This window comes from Myotis brandtii, unplaced genomic scaffold (assembly GCF_000412655.1).
Source record: "Myotis brandtii unplaced genomic scaffold, ASM41265v1 scaffold39, whole genome shotgun sequence".
Classification (NCBI taxonomy): domain Eukaryota; kingdom Metazoa; phylum Chordata; class Mammalia; order Chiroptera; family Vespertilionidae; genus Myotis; species Myotis brandtii.
Genome location: NW_005364953.1, coordinates 7,349,532 through 7,366,525, shown reverse-complemented (window position 1 = coordinate 7,366,525; position 16,994 = coordinate 7,349,532). Strand labels below are relative to the sequence as shown.

General features: G+C 46.6%; 1 protein-coding gene across 1 annotated transcript in view; it reads right to left on the bottom strand.

Annotated features, from left to right (window-relative positions):
* XPNPEP2 (X-prolyl aminopeptidase (aminopeptidase P) 2, membrane-bound) overlaps positions 1-14,388 on the bottom strand; it is a 27,718-nt gene extending 13,330 nt beyond the window's left edge. Inside the window, exons 1-11 of the mRNA XM_005872719.2 lie at positions 14,063-14,388; positions 11,067-11,140; positions 9,562-9,672; positions 8,360-8,423; positions 7,646-7,750; positions 7,300-7,386; positions 6,257-6,403; positions 2,900-3,001; positions 2,169-2,250; positions 1,762-1,957; positions 921-1,010 (exon numbers count right to left, since the gene is read on the bottom strand). Of these exons, the coding sequence (XP_005872781.1) occupies positions 921-1,010; positions 1,762-1,957; positions 2,169-2,250; positions 2,900-3,001; positions 6,257-6,403; positions 7,300-7,386; positions 7,646-7,750; positions 8,360-8,423; positions 9,562-9,672; positions 11,067-11,140; positions 14,063-14,111 (1,107 nt within the window). The 5' untranslated portion in view covers positions 14,112-14,388. The remainder of the gene's footprint in view (positions 1-920; positions 1,011-1,761; positions 1,958-2,168; positions 2,251-2,899; positions 3,002-6,256; positions 6,404-7,299; positions 7,387-7,645; positions 7,751-8,359; positions 8,424-9,561; positions 9,673-11,066; positions 11,141-14,062) is intronic.
* Between the last annotated feature and the right edge of the window lie 2,606 nt (positions 14,389-16,994).

Sequence of the window (16,994 nt, the reverse complement as noted above, 5' to 3'; positions counted from 1 at the left end):
CTGGGGTGCCTGGCCAGCCTGGGTGAGAGGCTGATGGCTGTTTGCAGGCTGGTGAAGCCCCTCCCCCAGTGGGGACCCTCACCCCATGGAGGTTTGGCCAGCCTGGGTGAGGGGCTGATGGCTGTTTTCAGGCTGGCCACACCCCCTTTAGGGTTGGGGGTCCCCCTTGGGTGCCTGGCCAGTCTGGGCGAGGGGCTGAGGGTTATTTTCAGGCTGGCCTAGCCCCCCGGCGACAGAAGTTCCCAGCCTCTCCTTTCTTTCTTTTTTTTTATTCTGGGATTTATTTACCTTCTATAATTGAAACTTTGTAGCCTTGAGTGGAGCTCAGAGCCAGCCAGGGCGGGGCGGGAAGCTTGGCTTCCTCCATCACTGGGGCAACCAAGCCTCCTGCTTGCTCCAGCTCCGCGGCTGTGGGCCACCATCTTGGTTGGGTTAATTTGCATATAGTTGCTCAGATTGGCTGGTGGGCGTGGTTTAAGGCGTAGCAAAGGTACGGTCAATTTGCATGTTTTTCTTTTATTAGTGTAGATAATATATGAGTTTTATGTACACATATATCATATATAGTATAATATATTTATTTAATCTTCAAAACAACCCTATGCTGCAGATTACTATTTTAATCCTTACTTTACAGATGATGTAACTGAGGCCCAGAGAGGTGAAGCCACTTGCCCAAGGTCACCCATCTAGGAGGTGAGCTGGGGTTTGAACTCTGATACCTTAGCTCCAGGGCCTGTGTTCTAAACCACTATACCATGCCAGGAGTAAGGTAGTAAAGCACTGGTTTATGCCTAGGAATTCTGTGTCCACTTCTGTTTCATTGAAGGGGCTTCTTTAGGCTCCTCCTGCAGGGTCCCCTTTGTAACCCCTCAGATCGGGAGCTTCAAAAAGGCTGTTCTGCCTGCCCATGGACTTACGTGGCTGGCCTTGAGGAGAGTCTGCTCCTTGCTGTTTTTCACCGCCTTGGTTACCATCACTGGGGAGTAGGTTTCTGCTATGATTTTATCCTGTCATGTGCAGAGAAGAAGAGGTCTGAGAACCTTTTGCAAGGGACAGTATGTTTGAAATGGATTGACAAGAAATCCTGGCTGAAGGGAGACTTGCCTATCCCTATGGTGGCAATGACTTTTCCTTGTGTCCTTTCTGGCTATTTAGGTCTTTCCTAGTCTTCCATGGCCAGCTTAACCTTCCCTCCTTCCTGCCCTTCTATCACTCCCTGTCTCTGGATCCCACCAGCACTCTGGGACAGATCAGAGGCTGGCCCCCACCAGTCAATGGGCTGTTCTGACAGTGAGTTTCCTGCCCATCATACCCCAACATATATCACTTATTGAGCACCTACTGTGTGCCAGGCACTGTGTTTTACATGCACTATTTCCTCTATAGCTCCTCAGAGCAACCCCTCTGAGGTTGGAACTCTTATTGCCATTTAACAGGTGAGGGAACAGAGGTCCAGCTTGGATAAGTCAGTTGTCCAAGGTCATTGCACAACCAGTTGGGGCAAAGCCAGGACTCAGTCTCAGGCTTGGCATCCTCAAAGCCTCTGCTCTACCAAGCTGTACTCCCTCTAGCCTCCTTGACAATCTCTGAGTTTTCTGTGGACAGACAACTGGTTCTTCTTTTCCTTCTCTTCCCAGGGAGGCCTAGAAAGGGGCTCACTGCACCATTTCTGACTGACCAACTGCCAGAATGGCTGAGGGGCTTCTCAGGGCTGGAGTGGGGCAGTGTCTGGCCCAGGCTGGGGCCTGGCAAACCCACCTGGGGTATCACGTTGTAAAACGCATACATAGTATTGCTGGTCCCAATCCAGATCCTCACAGCTCCTGAGGCGTAGGCTTGGACGCTGTCATAGACTTGGCTATAATCTTCAAGTTGCACACACATGGGTCCTGTGCAGCTGGAGTTCAGATACTGCAGGGTCTCGGAGTTAAAGCGACTCTTGTTTACAAATAACCTGAGTAGGAAGGCAAGATCAGGAAAGTCCTGAGAATATTTAAGGACAACGCAAAGGGCCTGAGGCCCTTTGTTGCTGGAGGCCAGGGAGCGGGAGCAGACCAGATTTGGAATAGGTGGGAACAGCGGTCAAAGGGGTAGGAAAAACTCCAAGCTCATGGGAAGGCTGCATACGGTGGCAGGGTAAAGGGCAAGGCAAAGAAAAGCCATACCTGATGGACGAGTCCGTGAGCAGCGTGTAGGAATAGAAGAAGGGGTTATAAGGGATGTCACTACTGCGCAGGTTGAAGAGCCCTGGGGAGGAGGAAGGGACTATGTATGAGGCTGAACTGCTTGAAGCCAGCACATTTGACGCCTATGCCACACTATTTGCTTTGGCACCCCAAAGATTGCCAGCAGCACCCCTGCTTCATCTACCTTTGCATATTTCTCAGTCTTTGGGGGTAGGGGTGTCTTTGAGGCCGGGATGAGAGTATGGACCCTTCTCTCAGAAAAATGCAGATGCCCAGTCAGCAGTAAGCACACAGTTTCAGGGGGTTCCCAGATTATCTGAAGCGTAGAGCTGGGGTCAGGTAAGAAGCCCTTGGGCCACACAGGGACAGAACAGAGCTTCACTGGGTGCTAAAGCTGGATGTGTGAGTGCCATGGGATGGGGGCTGGGCTGCTGGGAGGTGTTTTCTGAGCCTCTTCCCCTTCATGAGACAGAAACCTTTGCTGTTGTGGTCAGGCCATTCCTCCAGTGGCCTGGGGGCTGGCCCCAGATTGCCCTGGGCTTCCTTGTTGCTTTATTCAGCAGATATGATCTCCTTCCCTCTCCCCTTAGTTCCCATAGGCCATGGCCACAGGAGTGGTGGGCACCTGGTGGCTGGGGGAGGAGTCCTACGCTGCAGGGTCCAGGAGGCTTGGGGGTTGGAGGAAGCCAGTCTCCCACATGTGTACTCACAGGCTGTCTCATCAAGCATTGACAGAAGCACAGCAGTCGGGGCCTTGCGATGCTTCTGCATCTGGCTGCGGATGTTAGATACTTTCTCCTGCCAGGTGCTCCCTAGAAGCAAAGGAGCCCAAAGAAAGCATGAGTAACATACCTTCTCTTTGACACTCTCTGAGGGGGCTCCCTTAGGGCAATAGTTTTTCATTTCTCTAAAAGCAATGGAACTCTTTCTTTAAATAAACTTCTACTCTTGCAGTCCTTAGGGATATGGGCTCTGGACCCACGCTATCTGGGTTTAAATCCTAGCTCTGCCATTTCTAGCTGGGTGACCTTGGGCAAATTAGTTATATTTTGCACATGTGTAAAATGAGAACAGATCATAATGATAGTATCATTAGGATGGTTATGGGGATCAAATGAATTCATATATAGGGTGTCCCCCCAAAATGTGTACACACACATTGAATAATTACAAAGGCAGTGTTTATTAAAATACATTTCATTTTCAAAATTGAGCTATCAGCTGCTAAAGTGTGTATACATTTTTGGGGATTCCCTGTATTTAAAAATTTTATTGGATTTATTGTGATGACATTTGTTAGTAAAATTATACGGGTTCCAAGTGTATATTGTATTGTGTGTTCACCACCCCAAATCAAGTCTCCTTCTGTCACCATTTATCTCCCTTTACCCTGAATACATATTTGTAATGCCCATAGAATGGTGTACTGGGGTATAGTGAGTCAGATACAACTTTCTGATCAGTAAATATGCATGCAGAACAGAGAGCAGGAGAGCAGCCCTAGTTGAAGGGCAAAAGAATAGGACTGGGCCATATTTAAGTCTCTTCCCTGCAGTAACCCTGGTGCTTAATACACCATAGATCTGGTCTAAGCACTTCGTATACATTGTTTTAATTCTTACTTGGCCCATTTTACAGAGTCTTAGAGGAGGCAAAGTGACTTATCTAGGGTCTCATAGCTGGCAAGGGGTGGAGCTGAGATTTGAACCCAGTTGGTTTGACTATATGGCTCACACTCTTAATCTGTACAGACCCTGGACTATCTTGCTAACATTGTCAGTTTCCAAACCTGTCCTTAAATTCAGTGTCACAGAGCTGTCCTTTCTGGGATGCTGTATCCTGGTCTTAGGACTTTAGTTTTTATCTTTTATTCCTGCTCCCTATAAAGAACCTACCTCTACACAGGGCTAGGAATTTACCCGCAGGTCATAACCCCTTAATAGGGTCCTAGCTGGGCTCAGAGATTAGCATAAATAACTGAATGCCATTAAAAAAAACTGTATGCAAACAGCTAAAACAATTCAACAAGAATCAAAGCTTTGGGTATCACACTTTTTTTTTCTTTTAGTTTTCCCCCACTTGGGTATGATACTTTTTAAGGTTTATTTTATTTTACTGTGGTAAAATACACATACCACAAAATGTATCATTATAACAGTTTTAAAGTGTACAATTCAGTGGCTTTAAGAACAATCACAAGATTGTGCAACCACCACCACTATCTAATTCCAGAACATTTTCATCATCCCCAAAGGAAACCCTGCAGCCCTTATGCAGTCTCTCCCTATTCCACCTTCTTTCAGCCTGTGGAAAGCACTACTCTGCTTTCTGTCCCGATGGATTTGCCTCTGCTGGATATTTCATACAAATGGAACCATACAATATGGGGCCTTCTTTGACTGGCTTCTTTCACCTAGAATTATGCTTTCAAGGTTTATGAATGTGATAATTTTTGAGACAAATAATGAAAGCAAATTTAAATTGTCCAATACAGCCCTAGCCGATTTGGCTCAGTGGATAGAGTGTCAGCCCAAGGACTGGAGGGACCCGGGTTCGATTCCAGTCAAGGGCACATACCTTGGTTGTAGGTTCCCCAGCTCTGGTCGGGGTGCGTGCAGGAGGCAACCAACCAATCTGTCTCTCTCACATTGATGTTTCTCTCTGTCTCTCCCTCTCCCTTCCACTCTTTCTAAAAATCAATGGAAAAATATCCTTGGGTGAGGATTAACAAAAACAAAACCAAAAATAATCTGGTACATACAGGTATCTTTTGAGTAACTAACTTTTCAAGTTCTCTCCTTTGCTCCCTTGGCCCTTCAAAACCCATGAGTTGCTGGAGAAACAATCTCTCATCTCTATAACCTTAGAGACTCAAGAACTTAATATTCGGGCTTCCAGGCCCAGTTCTGGCGCCTGATGGCTATTCTTGAGACAAGTAGCCAGCGATGGCTCGGTTTCCCCTCACTTGTGGGACGTGACAAAACTCATGCAAATTGTCTCCCAGTTTCTGGGAGGTTTTCCTCTTTATCCCCTCCCCTTCCCGACATAACCGTGCCCTTCTTTATCTGAACCAGATAAGTTTTATGTTTGATGGAACAGCCTTGGATATCAAGTTTCTTTAAAACCTGCCAAGATGCAGAAAGAATGATTCTATAAATTACATCAGAATGAATAAAGAAAATTGGACACAATTTTAACTTGTTTCATCAGAGCTGCTATTTTGAAATTCCCCTCCTGCTTTTTTGTCTCCTCTCCAAACAACAAATGTGCACGGACCTGCAAGTGAAAAGGGGCCTCTCAGATTGCCCAATATTCCTAGGAATCCAAGTCCATTGGCCCGTTCAGAATTCCTGGGAAGGTAGAATAGTGGTGGTGGCCAAGACTGATTCATAGTCAGTAAGTAGCCTGATCCTGCCAGGATTTTAGTTACTACTTATAAGAATCATAGAGCATACTGTTTTTTTATGACGTATTTAGATGGTGTCAGCAGGGTTAAGGTTATTGATGTTAGAGTTTTTGGGGTCACTTAACTTTGCTTTGTAGTCCGGCTGACACTTGAATCCTAATCTGTGCCACACACTGACCCCGAGCTTATTTACTGCCTTTGTCCACCCTGGCCCACCCAACTCCAGCGACCTTAAATCTAAATTCCTCATCATAAGAGCGCTGGAAGTCAAGGTTTGAATGAGTCAATGGGAGTTGTCTCCAATACCACATCAGCAACTCATATTGTGTCTTTTCTCTCTTCAAAAGGGTGTGCTATTTTTCATCTTTCTCTGACTCCCTTGTTTTCTCTCTTCCTGCTTCCTATTGCTTCAAATACTAACACTCTTTATTCCAGCATTTTCTAAATATGATCTGGGGACCTTTTGATTCTGAGTCACGTTTGAGAGGGTTCAGAAATCTGCATTTTAAACAAACACCCCAGGCAATTGGAGTGGACATGAAGTTTTGAGAACCATTGCTTTGGTACCTCTCAGGTCAATTTTTTTTTCAGCCAAAGTAGCAGCAGCAGCAGGGGCCTGTGTTGCTACATGTTGGGAAGGAGAGCTGGCTTGGGGATTCACCTGTGAATGCCTCCTGCAGGACATAAATGGGCTGGCTTGGAACTGGAGGCCTCTTTGAACCCCACACCAGGTCCACAAGGTTGGTTGTGATTGACACCAGCTCTCTGTCAGAGCCTTGGAGGGCCGTGTCATAACTCTTCCAGGTGCCTGCAGAGACAGGAAGGAGTCACTTGTCCCCTGCCCACTGACTCAGGCACAATTAGTCTTTATCCAGTCTGTCTCCTGTTCTGCTCCTGTAGCCCTAGCTGCCCAGAGCCTGTCCAAGCAGCCTGGCCCTCCTGAGTCCTGTCTTCTCACCTTCTTCTTTCCACTTTCAAAGACTAATTTCCCTGAGCCCACCCCAATACTTTCCATAGCCAATTGGCTCAGCTCATCTTATTAAGTACCAATGGATGTGGGGCCCTCTTTTGGTACTATTCATTTTGACTGAGCTTCAATGTCATAACCCAAAGGAATGATAATGTTTAGGCCATTGGAAAGGCTGTCAAAGAAGCCATTTCTGAAGTGTGAGCCTTTAGTACATATTCACGAGGTCTCTATCCTTGGGGTCAGTCTGGCCAGTCAGTTGGGGCCCCAGAACCCAGGGAGCTGCATTCCTGGGGTGAGGGAAGACTGTGCTTCTTTACTCAGAAGCCCTCTCAACTCCTTTGACCCTTCCAAGCTGCCTTCCAGAAGAGGGCTACCAAGTAAGTGATTCTAGTGCCCTAATTGGTAGAGTTCCAGGTCCCAGAGGATTGTTCTGGGTTCAAAGACATCTTAGACTATTCATCTGCTAGATCTTAATAGTTCACTGAGTCTTCTAGATTGGGTCTCTGCCCTCATGACTTTAAAAAGTCTGTATTCATTCTTTTAAATATATTTTCATTACAAAATTCATGAATACATTCTTGTTGCAAAATATTCTGCAAGCACAAGTTCAAACACTATGTCTTTAGTCTCCCTGCCCCTCCTTCTACCAAAACTATGCTTCTTTACATCCCAGGGAAGCTGAGTCATCCTCATTGGTGTAGTAGACAAATACAGGGACTGAAGGAAGAACTTACCAATGGAGAAGAGGAGGGGGTCAAAGCCCACACGCCCTCCTGCAGGAATCTCATTGAGGAGCCAGTTGACAATGGGAGTACTGCCAACTTAGAGGAAGACAGGAAGGAACAGAGGTCACCTCCAGGGCCAGCCCCAGACCCTCTAACCAGGCTTCTGCCCGTGATAGTGCTGCCATGTGTGTCCTCCTTGATAGCAGTCTCAAAGTTTAAGAATGGCCTCGAATTTCCCCAGCTTTCCATAGGGACCGAACTTGGCCTTGAATGTACCCCCTCACCTAGTACATCCCGGAACTTACCGTAGCCTGGGTTCCAGGACTTAGGGAACAAATCCATGCAGCCCCTTTACCTTCCTTATGGAGCTCCCAATTGCAGTCCATCTCTTGCTCAGCCTGGGTCCAGTAGCGACTGTCAGTCCAGAGACCTGCTTTCCCCATGGTCACCACTGCCGTTCCTGGGGCAGAACAAAGAAACTTGGAGGTGAAGGTGAAAGTGAAGGATGTGGTTTTATTAGTGCATGTGCAATAATCAGCAAGAGAAGCTTGGATTTCATTCAAGGGGCCAGGATCAGGGTGGGAGGCCCCTTTAAAAACTGGGACCTCATATAAGGCCTCTACATTTGTGCCTCATTTGGCCATGTGAAGTGATGTTTTCCCTAAAAGGACCAGCAAAGCAATATTTTGTTCCCAAGTGACCCAAGGGAATCAGCAGGTTCCTAGTGGCTAGACATAGGAGTAGGGACTGTCCCAGAAAAGGAGCTCAGGTAGTGCTAGGCTGGGCCTGGCTGTGGCAGAGGCAATGAGCACTGGATGGAAGCCAGGAGGGCTCTCTGCCTCATGCAGAAGTGTGGCTGGTGGACTATGAGATGTGTGCCCTGGGGAACCTGATGGGACATCTGCCCTGGTGACCCTTTTTGGAGTGGTGGAGGGGAGGCAGAGTAGTAAGGAGCTTCTGGACACCACGTCCTGGGGTCTTGGGTGCAGAGAGCTAGCCACACCAGGGTACCTGTGACCACCTCTGAGACGACCAATAGAAGCAATGAGGGCAGGGTAATAGTTGTTACCTGAAGACCCTGTAAAGCCTGTCATCCATGTAAGCCTCTTGTCATGTTCGCCAATGTACTCACTCTAGGAAATCAACATTATCGTTAGCCTTCCTCATGAAGTCAGACCTCACACGAAAGGCTCCCAACCACATCCCAGTTCTTTTTGGTCAGATTGATCCAGTCCTAAAAGCCAGGCATACTGGGCACCTCTTCCAGGAAGCACTCTGGAATTCCCCCTAGCTCTTAGGATCTCTTCCCTTGAACAACTATATCTCTTAGAGTCTAAGCCTCACAATCTAATACTAGAATGTTCTGCAAAGGAGTCATGAATCCCTGGACAGAATGCAAATTCTGTGCAGTCTGGGATCATGTCTTTTGGTTCTTCTGGGTTCTTCCCTCCAGCTGTCACCTTATTCCCCAGTCTAGCATAGTACACTGAGTCCATCATAAATCATTTCTGCAGAGAGCTTTATACATTATAGTATTTTGATCCTCGTAATCCTCAGACACAGAGTTCATTATTCCTATCTTGCAGAAGAGGAAATTAAGGCTCAGAAGTTCAGACACTTAGCCAAGGTTCTTAGTCTTTCCCAGCAGGTAGGCAAACTAATTCAAGTAATCTTATTGACACTAAAATTCCTCCTCTTCCAAATGGGTTTGTGCTGGAAAGGTGGATGGGGTGAAGGGGGGAAACAGTAGTGGGAAAGGGTGGGCAGGGCTCTTCTTTGGGAAAAGCAGTTCTTCTTTAGACTATATTGTTTCCTGTCTGCTCCCCCTCCCCTAGCCTACATGCACCCCGAACTTGTGTAGTCCAGGGCTCTGGATGATTTCAGTGCTCCGTCCATTAGGTTATGAAAAGGGCTGAGCAGGAAGGGAGCTTAGCATTCTTCCAGTCCTGTTCCAAGACTACATCCTATCCTCCTAAACATTCATTGTGGACCTGTCATCTAGGAAGTGATCAAAATCCATTCTGAAGTTATTTATAGTTTCATTGCCTGAGGTCAAGATTTGGCAGTGTCTTCTCTCCTATGTATAGGATTGCATTCTTTCAGCTCCTTAAACTCCCATGTCCAAGCTCCCCATTTTCTTCCTTTGCCTGTCAAATCCTTCCTCTGTCTACATCTTCTGAGTCATAACAATCTCCTGTTTGTGGCCTGTTCTCATAAGCTGACCTGGGGTAGCAGAAAAGGCAAGGATGGGGTGTGGGGGCCATCCCTTACCATGTGGGCATCCGTGTTTGGGATGATGTAGGCAGAGAGATTCTGGGTTTGCATCTGCTGGCGAAGGTCTGTGAGCTGCACCGTGGTATTGACCACAGTAACTGGAAGGTACTGTCACGGGACAGAAAGACACCAAGACACACACAGAGACACATATTGTTTAGAGAAAATGATGCCTGGGCCCCCATCATCTTCTTAGGCAGGGCTTCGGGGCTGGTAGGGTGGGTAGGCTGGGCTGGCCTGGAGAGGGATGGGGCAGCAACTGATGTTATGGGTTAGTCTAGATTAAGGTGCATGGGCTGAGCAGAGAGGGGGGTGTTGAAGAGCTTGGAGAGGGACCCTTTGTGACAATAATGGGACCTTAGTCTAGGATTGTGAGTGAAGTTGCAGGGGACAGTCTCTCTTTGGATATCTTAGAGGTAGCACTACCAATTTAACAAATGTAAATACAGGATGCCAATTCAGTCACATTTGAATTGCAGATAAACAAATAATGTTTTAGTGTAAGTATGTCCCTTGCACTATTTAGGGCATACTTATGTAAAATATTATGCATTATCTTAAATTCAAATATAACTTGGCATTCTGTATTTCATCTGGCAACCCTACCTCAGGGACTTTTTCAAGTTTCCATTCACTAGTTTCAAATGGCAAAGGAGAATGAATGAGTAACCCCAGGAGTTTGGGACATTGTCCAGAAAGATCCCCTCCAAGTCAAGACAGTTTTTAAAGGCTGCTTTATCTTTAAAATAAAGTGTGGGTTTTTTATTTGTTTATTTTGGTTTGTTTTGCATTCTACTCCACAATATATCCATGTTTGCTTTTAAGGAACAGTAATGTGGCTGGCCCACCCACCTGTCAGCGCCAGTGGTCTCATAAAGTTGACAATGCAAGCAGATGTACTCCTGAGACTTAGCAGATACTGGCAGGCCCACCAGCTCTCACCTTTTCGCCTACCCCTGCCTGGGGAAGTGCCTTTACCTATTTTGGTTTTGGAAAGAATCACTTTGGTGTCCAGCCAAGAAGCTGATGATTTTTCTGCTCTACTCTATTGGGCCTTCTCTAAGTCTTCACAACCTAGGCCCCCCTCTCTTGCTCTTCCATGTCTCTTCTAACCTTCTGTCTTCTTCCTTCCTCCCTTCTTTGCCTTCCCTTTTGCTGTTCCTCTAGAATTCTTTTCTGTCCTCCCAGCTTCCTCTTGGCCTCTGCGTAGACTCAATCAAAGGTTAGCTGCAGGTCTCCTATCCACTTTCTTTCCCCTTATCCCTCCCTCTGGTAGGGCTGTTCAGGTCCAAGCCTGTAGGAATGGGTGGGAGGGAAGGATGAGGGGTGAATATCAGACACCTGACAATGTGCTGCCCTTCCTGAGGGATGTTAATCAGAAACAGTGGCCCCAAAGTCCAGAAATCAGAAGACAGTCTGGTAGAGGGAGAGGCTAGCAACTGAGCCAATGTGGGATGGGGAGGACAATGGGACCTGTTGGGTGGGCTAAGCCAGGGCCTCACATGAGGGTTCGTTGAACAGTTTCTCACGTTCTCTCTTCTCAGGTCCACTGGCTTTGCATGGCCCCAGGCACAAACTAGAAAACAAGAGAAAAATCCAGGGTCACTTGGTGATCAGATAATTTCGAGAGAGCACAGGGACATGTTCTCCCAACCCTCCTTCCTGTCCCTGCAACCCTCTATCATTTGAAAACACACGATGCTGTCCAACTCTCTTTGAGGATAAAAATAATCACATTTCTAAGAAATCAGAATGAATTGGTTGGCAACCTGGGTCACAATAAAAGAAACCTGATCCATTGACAAGTGATTGCCACTCTGGGAAAGGTTTTAGTGCTCATTAAATCAAATTTTTCCTTCTAATCTAATTGGGTCTCTTCAGGGTCTACTGAACTGGAAAAGTTGTGTGTAAATTAAATTTTTGTAATCAAATTTTCTTTGAAATGCTCTAAAGGATCTCACTAAATAATCACCCTACCTTCTTTTTACCCTTCTATAAATCTAATTTCATATACATTGGGTTTACTTAAACTCAAGGCCCACTTGTATCATTTCATATAATCCAAATCTCTGCCTATCATTCCAGGCTAGTTTGAAGTATGTAAGACAGGCAATTTCACTCAGTCTGACATCATCACCTGGTGGGAAAAGGTGGGTTAGCATGAAAGAGCTCCTACTTTGTGCCAGACACTGAAGTCAACAATTTATTTATAGCATATCATTTGATACCTGTAGCAATTCTGTGAGGTGAGTATTATTGTTTACTTGCTATAGAGGAGGAAGCTGAGGCCCAGGTCGGTTTAGTAACTTGCCCAAGTTTTGCCACAGTAAGTCAGTGGTAGGTCAGTGGTTTGAATCTGGGCCATTGGAGTACAAAAATCCAACCATGGAAGAATAGTGCCACAGAAGGGACAGAGTGCATGGAGACTTAGTTTCCAACTTGGGCTGTGCCCCAAATTTAGTGTGATCCAAGTAGGATTGCCAAGTATTCAGAGTGAACATTTCCTAAGTGCCTCCTGTATGCCAGGTGCTGGGCTAAATCCTACAGGCTCTGGGCCCTAAAAGTCCAGTGGTCTCTGATAGTCTGTCCCTCTAGCACCTCACCTTTTAAAAAATATTTTCATTGATTTCAGAGAGGAAGGGAGAGGGAGAGAGAGATAGAAACATCAATGAGAGAGAATCACTGATCGGCTGCCTCCTGCACGCCCCCTACTGGGGATTGAGCCCGCAACCTGGGCATGTGCCCTGACTGGGAATGGAACCATGACCTTCTGGTTCATAGGTCGATGCTCAACCACAGAGCCACACTGGCTGGGATAGCACCTCGCCTTTTGAGAAAGATCTCCTCAGAGGATAATGGGGGCCTGAGTATGGACGCTCCCACTGTACTTTTACTTTCTGAGTGGGTTGAGCTATAGCTAGAAGGAAGGTGACTGGGGTTTAACATCATGAATGCTCTGCCTGGTTGTCTTGGTCTTATAAACTCAAGAGGGAGATTAAATCTTATTGATTTAAGAAAATGAATCCTCATTTCTGCAGGAGCAGATCTATGACAAAATGGTGGTGCTAAGATGCCAACATAAAAAGTAAGACTCAGCCAACCTATGTCCTGTTCTCTGAGGCCCAGGCTATGGCTCCCAAGGGTAGGCTCTGCAGCCAAATCATTCTGTGGTCCTGGCTCTGGAGAGGTACTCAGGAACTGGGCACTGAATGAATGAGCAAAGTCTTATTGACAGAGAGCAAAGGGAAGGAAGGCCTCTCTAAAGCTGGAAGTGGAGTGGATATGGAGGATGCTGAGATGGGCAGTTCGTTGTGACCAAAGAGGACAAATAAAGGGTGACAAAGACCAAGCTTTAGTTATGCTCCTCCAAGCCCTCTTCACGATTAGGCCTTGACTTTGGCCTGCCATGCCCATCCTGTCCTTGATGGTCTTGAATCTCCCAGTCTTAGAAAGAATATTCCTAAGTGAGTTTAGAGAGACTCCCTCACCCTTAATATCTAACTACCTCTTGATATCTGATCAAATTCCTCACTCCCACCCTTGGTATCTGATCACCATGGCCTGCCTTCCACAAGTATCCTATTAAGTGGATTTAGCAAGAATCTCCATACCCTTGCCTAGCCAGCATGGCTCAGTGGTTGAGCATCGACCTATGAACCAAGAGGTCACAGTTCAATTCCTGGTCAGGGCACATGCCCATGTTATGGGCTCGATCCCCAGTGTGGAGCATGCAGAAGGCAGCCGATCAATGATTCTTGCTCATCATTGATGTTTCTATCTCTCTCTTCTCCCTTCTTCTCTGAAATCAATGAAAATATTTTTTTAAAAAAAGAATCTCCCTACCCTTGATGTCTCTCTCCTCTTAGGAATTTCCCATCCACTGACCTCCTTTCTCTGATCTTTGGCCATCTTTGTTGTATTCAGAGTTAAGCCTGATCTTTCTCCTCTATTGCAGTGTCCCTATTGCAATATTCTTGAATAAAATCTTCCTTACTTTTGTTTTTAATTGAGAGGGGAAGGGAGATTAGATAGATAGATAGATAGATAGATAGATAGATAGATAGATAGATAGATGGAACATTGATTGGTCACCTCCCACATGTGCCCCGACCAAGGATACAACCCACAATCTGGGCATATGCCTTGACCGGGAATCAAACCCACAACCTTCTGGTGTACAGGATGACACTCCACAACCAACTGAGCCACACAGGCCAGGGCTCTTCCTTACTTTAAAAAAAAGTGCCAGAATCATTTTTTCCCTTTAACAGGTGGGAATGGAAAGGTGTCAAACCAGACTAGACCTGAGTCTTGAGGGTCTCAAGAACTGGCCCTGGTGTTCTTCCTCAAGACAGAGGGGGACCAAGAGAAAAAGAGACAACCGGGCCCAGCCCTCACTCCAACCATTTCTGAACCCAGAAGGGGAGGCCAGAGCTGCTCTCCAGCTGGACCTGCCCGCCCGGCGTGGGAGGGGATGGAGAGATCGGGATGCACATACCAGAGAGGAGGACAAGCCAGGGGCAGCAGCCCCAGGAAGCCCAGGCCATGGAGTCTCCAGATGCTGGTGCTGGGTCAATGGAAGGACAGAGGAGAGGGGCAGGTCTCTTCCTTTCCTGGCCTCTTCCTCCAGGCCTTTCCCGGGCAGGAGCAGCCAGAGGGCAGGGGCTGGTGATATGGAGGTGTCCAGCTGGTTGATGAAGAATCCCCTTCTGGTCTGTTGTTTATGAAGGATCCAGGACTCAGGGTGGGCAGAGAAGCCTCTGCTTGCTATGAGTCTCCTGGAATAAGGTGTGAGCCGGCCCCGGGGCAGAGTCCAAAGATCAAGACAGAGGAACAGCAGCTAGTCTCAATCAACCTGCTTTTCCCAGCCCCCTTTATCTACAGCAGCCAGCCTCTGGCCATTCCTGAATTCTGTCCCCCTCCCTCCGGCAAGCTGTTTCCCATTAGCTTCCCACCCCAGGCTCTGGCTACAATCCCACTTTTTCTTCCAGATGGGTGTTTATTCTTCCTCCTTTTTTAAGGTGGCCTGTGTCAGAAAAAGCCAGTGATCTCTCTCCCTAGAACCTGGGAAGCCCCACTGCACCCCTCAGGGAAGTTGTTTATAGCTGGACAGTTACTTTTGTGAGCTGCAGTAAGTCCCCTAAGAGAGCCCGCTTTGCAAAAGTGCTGCCAGTCACTGGCAGAGGGTAAGACTGCCCTTCTCTTGGGACTGTTAATACCATTCACACCTGAGAGGGGAAAGGCCCAAAGTCCTGTTTGGAGGGATTAGGGCAGTGGTTCCCAATGTGGGGCACACACTCCACGGCGGGGAGGGGGGGCAATTTGATTTTTAAGGGGAGCTATTCGAGAATGAGCTATTAACAGTGAATTTTTTGCATTTCTTATGGTTCTAGGCGCTTCATAGACAGCGTATAAGTATATATATTGTGACATATTTATGCATTTCAGTTCTCTATTATATGTTTTGAAACTTTATTTTCTATTTTTTCATATCACTTCATATTATTTTTTTAAAGCAATTTTTTAGTGATTTCTTCCTCAATACTTCAACTGCCCTTTCGTTCTTTTATTTTTCTCTTTCCTGGATGCCATGTTCTTTGGAAGCTTGTTTAGACCAAGTTAATGGTCTTTTAGGCTTCTACCACCTGAATAGGAGTTCACTTTTTGAATAATAAGAATTATATGTCATGGTGGGGGGGGGATCAGGATTTTAGAGATGCTTAGGTGGGGCATGGCCAAATAAAGGTTGGGAACCACTGGATTAGGGGATGCCACTGAAGGGGAAAGAAGACTGAGAGAAGGGAATTTGGGGGTTCCCAGAAGACAAATTTGGTTAACTGGACATGGAGTTTCTGCTATAGCTTCTGGATCATGACTTTGGTTATCCTAACCAGCATGACTCCCTATGATGGAAGTGATGAAACTGAGGCCAGCTTTGTCTCCACAGCCACTGCATTAGTTGACAGCTTGCTGCACCAGTGCCAAAGCAGCTCCGAGTAAATGTCCTCTAGAACCCTTAGCCCAGAAGGAATACTTCTTTTTTAAAAAATACATATATTTTTATTGATTTCAAAGAGGAATGGAGAGGAAGAGAGAGATAGAAACAGCAATTATGAAAATCATTGATCGGCTGCCTCCTGCATGTCCCCTACTGGGGGTCGATACTGCAACCCGGGAGTTGACCTGTGACCTTCTGGTTCATGGGTTGAAGTTCAACCACTGAACCACGTCAGCCGGGCATGGAAAGGAATACTTCTGAGAGACAAACAGACCCAATGAGCAGGTGCTCACCTAGCCTGGAGGGCCCCACTTTTATTTTTAATGTATTTATACTCTGCTTACATGCACAAGTTTAAGGCAGCTTTAAGAGAATCCATCCAAATAAAATAGAATAGACCATCTTAAAGAGGGAAAGGGGGTCTTCCTGGGACTCTCTGAAGGAGGAGAGTCTAAATAAGTGAGAAGGCCCTAGCCAGTTTTGCTCAGTGGATAGAGCATTGACCTGCGGACTGAAAGGTCCCAGGTTCGATTCCGGTCAAAGACATATGCCAGGGTTGTGGGCTCAATCCCCAGTAGGGAGTGTGCAGGAGGCAGCCAATCAATGATTCTCTCTCATCATTGATGTTTCTCTCTCTCCCTCTACCTTCACCTATGAAAAAAAAAATAAATGAGTGAGAAGATTCAGTGAACTCTACCTCTAGGAACAAAAGCTGAGGCAGAGCCCTCAACCTCAGAGGATTGACTGGGGACAAGGACTTCGAGAACCCTGTGTGGTCTGGTCCTGCTGACACGCTTACTATCTTTTCTCTACCCGCTTGCCTCCACCATGCCACGACTGAGAATAAAGTTATTCCCGGAGACCAGAAGGTTGGGGAACACCCCCTCAAAGGCCCTTCCCTCCCACCTGCATCATAATAGCTATCCTGAAGGGCAAGCAGGTCAATTTGATGGAATCATGCGGGAGGGGAGGGAGTGTTGTGACAAAGGGCAGGGTGAGACAACCCTGAAGACAGCTGTCTAGGACAGTGATGGCGAACCTATGACACGCGTGTCAGAGGTGACACGCGAACTCATTTTTTTGGTTGATTTTTCTTTGTTAAATGGCATTTAAATATATAAAATAAATATCAAAAATATAAGTCTTTGTTTTACTATGGTTGCAAAGATAAAAAAATTTCTATATTTGACATGGCACCAGAGTTAAGTTAGGGTTTTTCAAAATGCTGACATGCCGAGCTCAAAAGGTTCGCCATCACTGGTCTAGGACAAACAGCCCTGCCTTCATCAGTGAGCCTACGAGCCAGACTGCCAGGGTTTCAATCCTAACTCCCACTCACTAGCTGCATGGTACTGCGCCAGTCACTTCCCTTCTGTGAGCCCACAGTTTCCTTGCCCTATGAAATGGGGTAATAATAGCACTAACTTCCTTA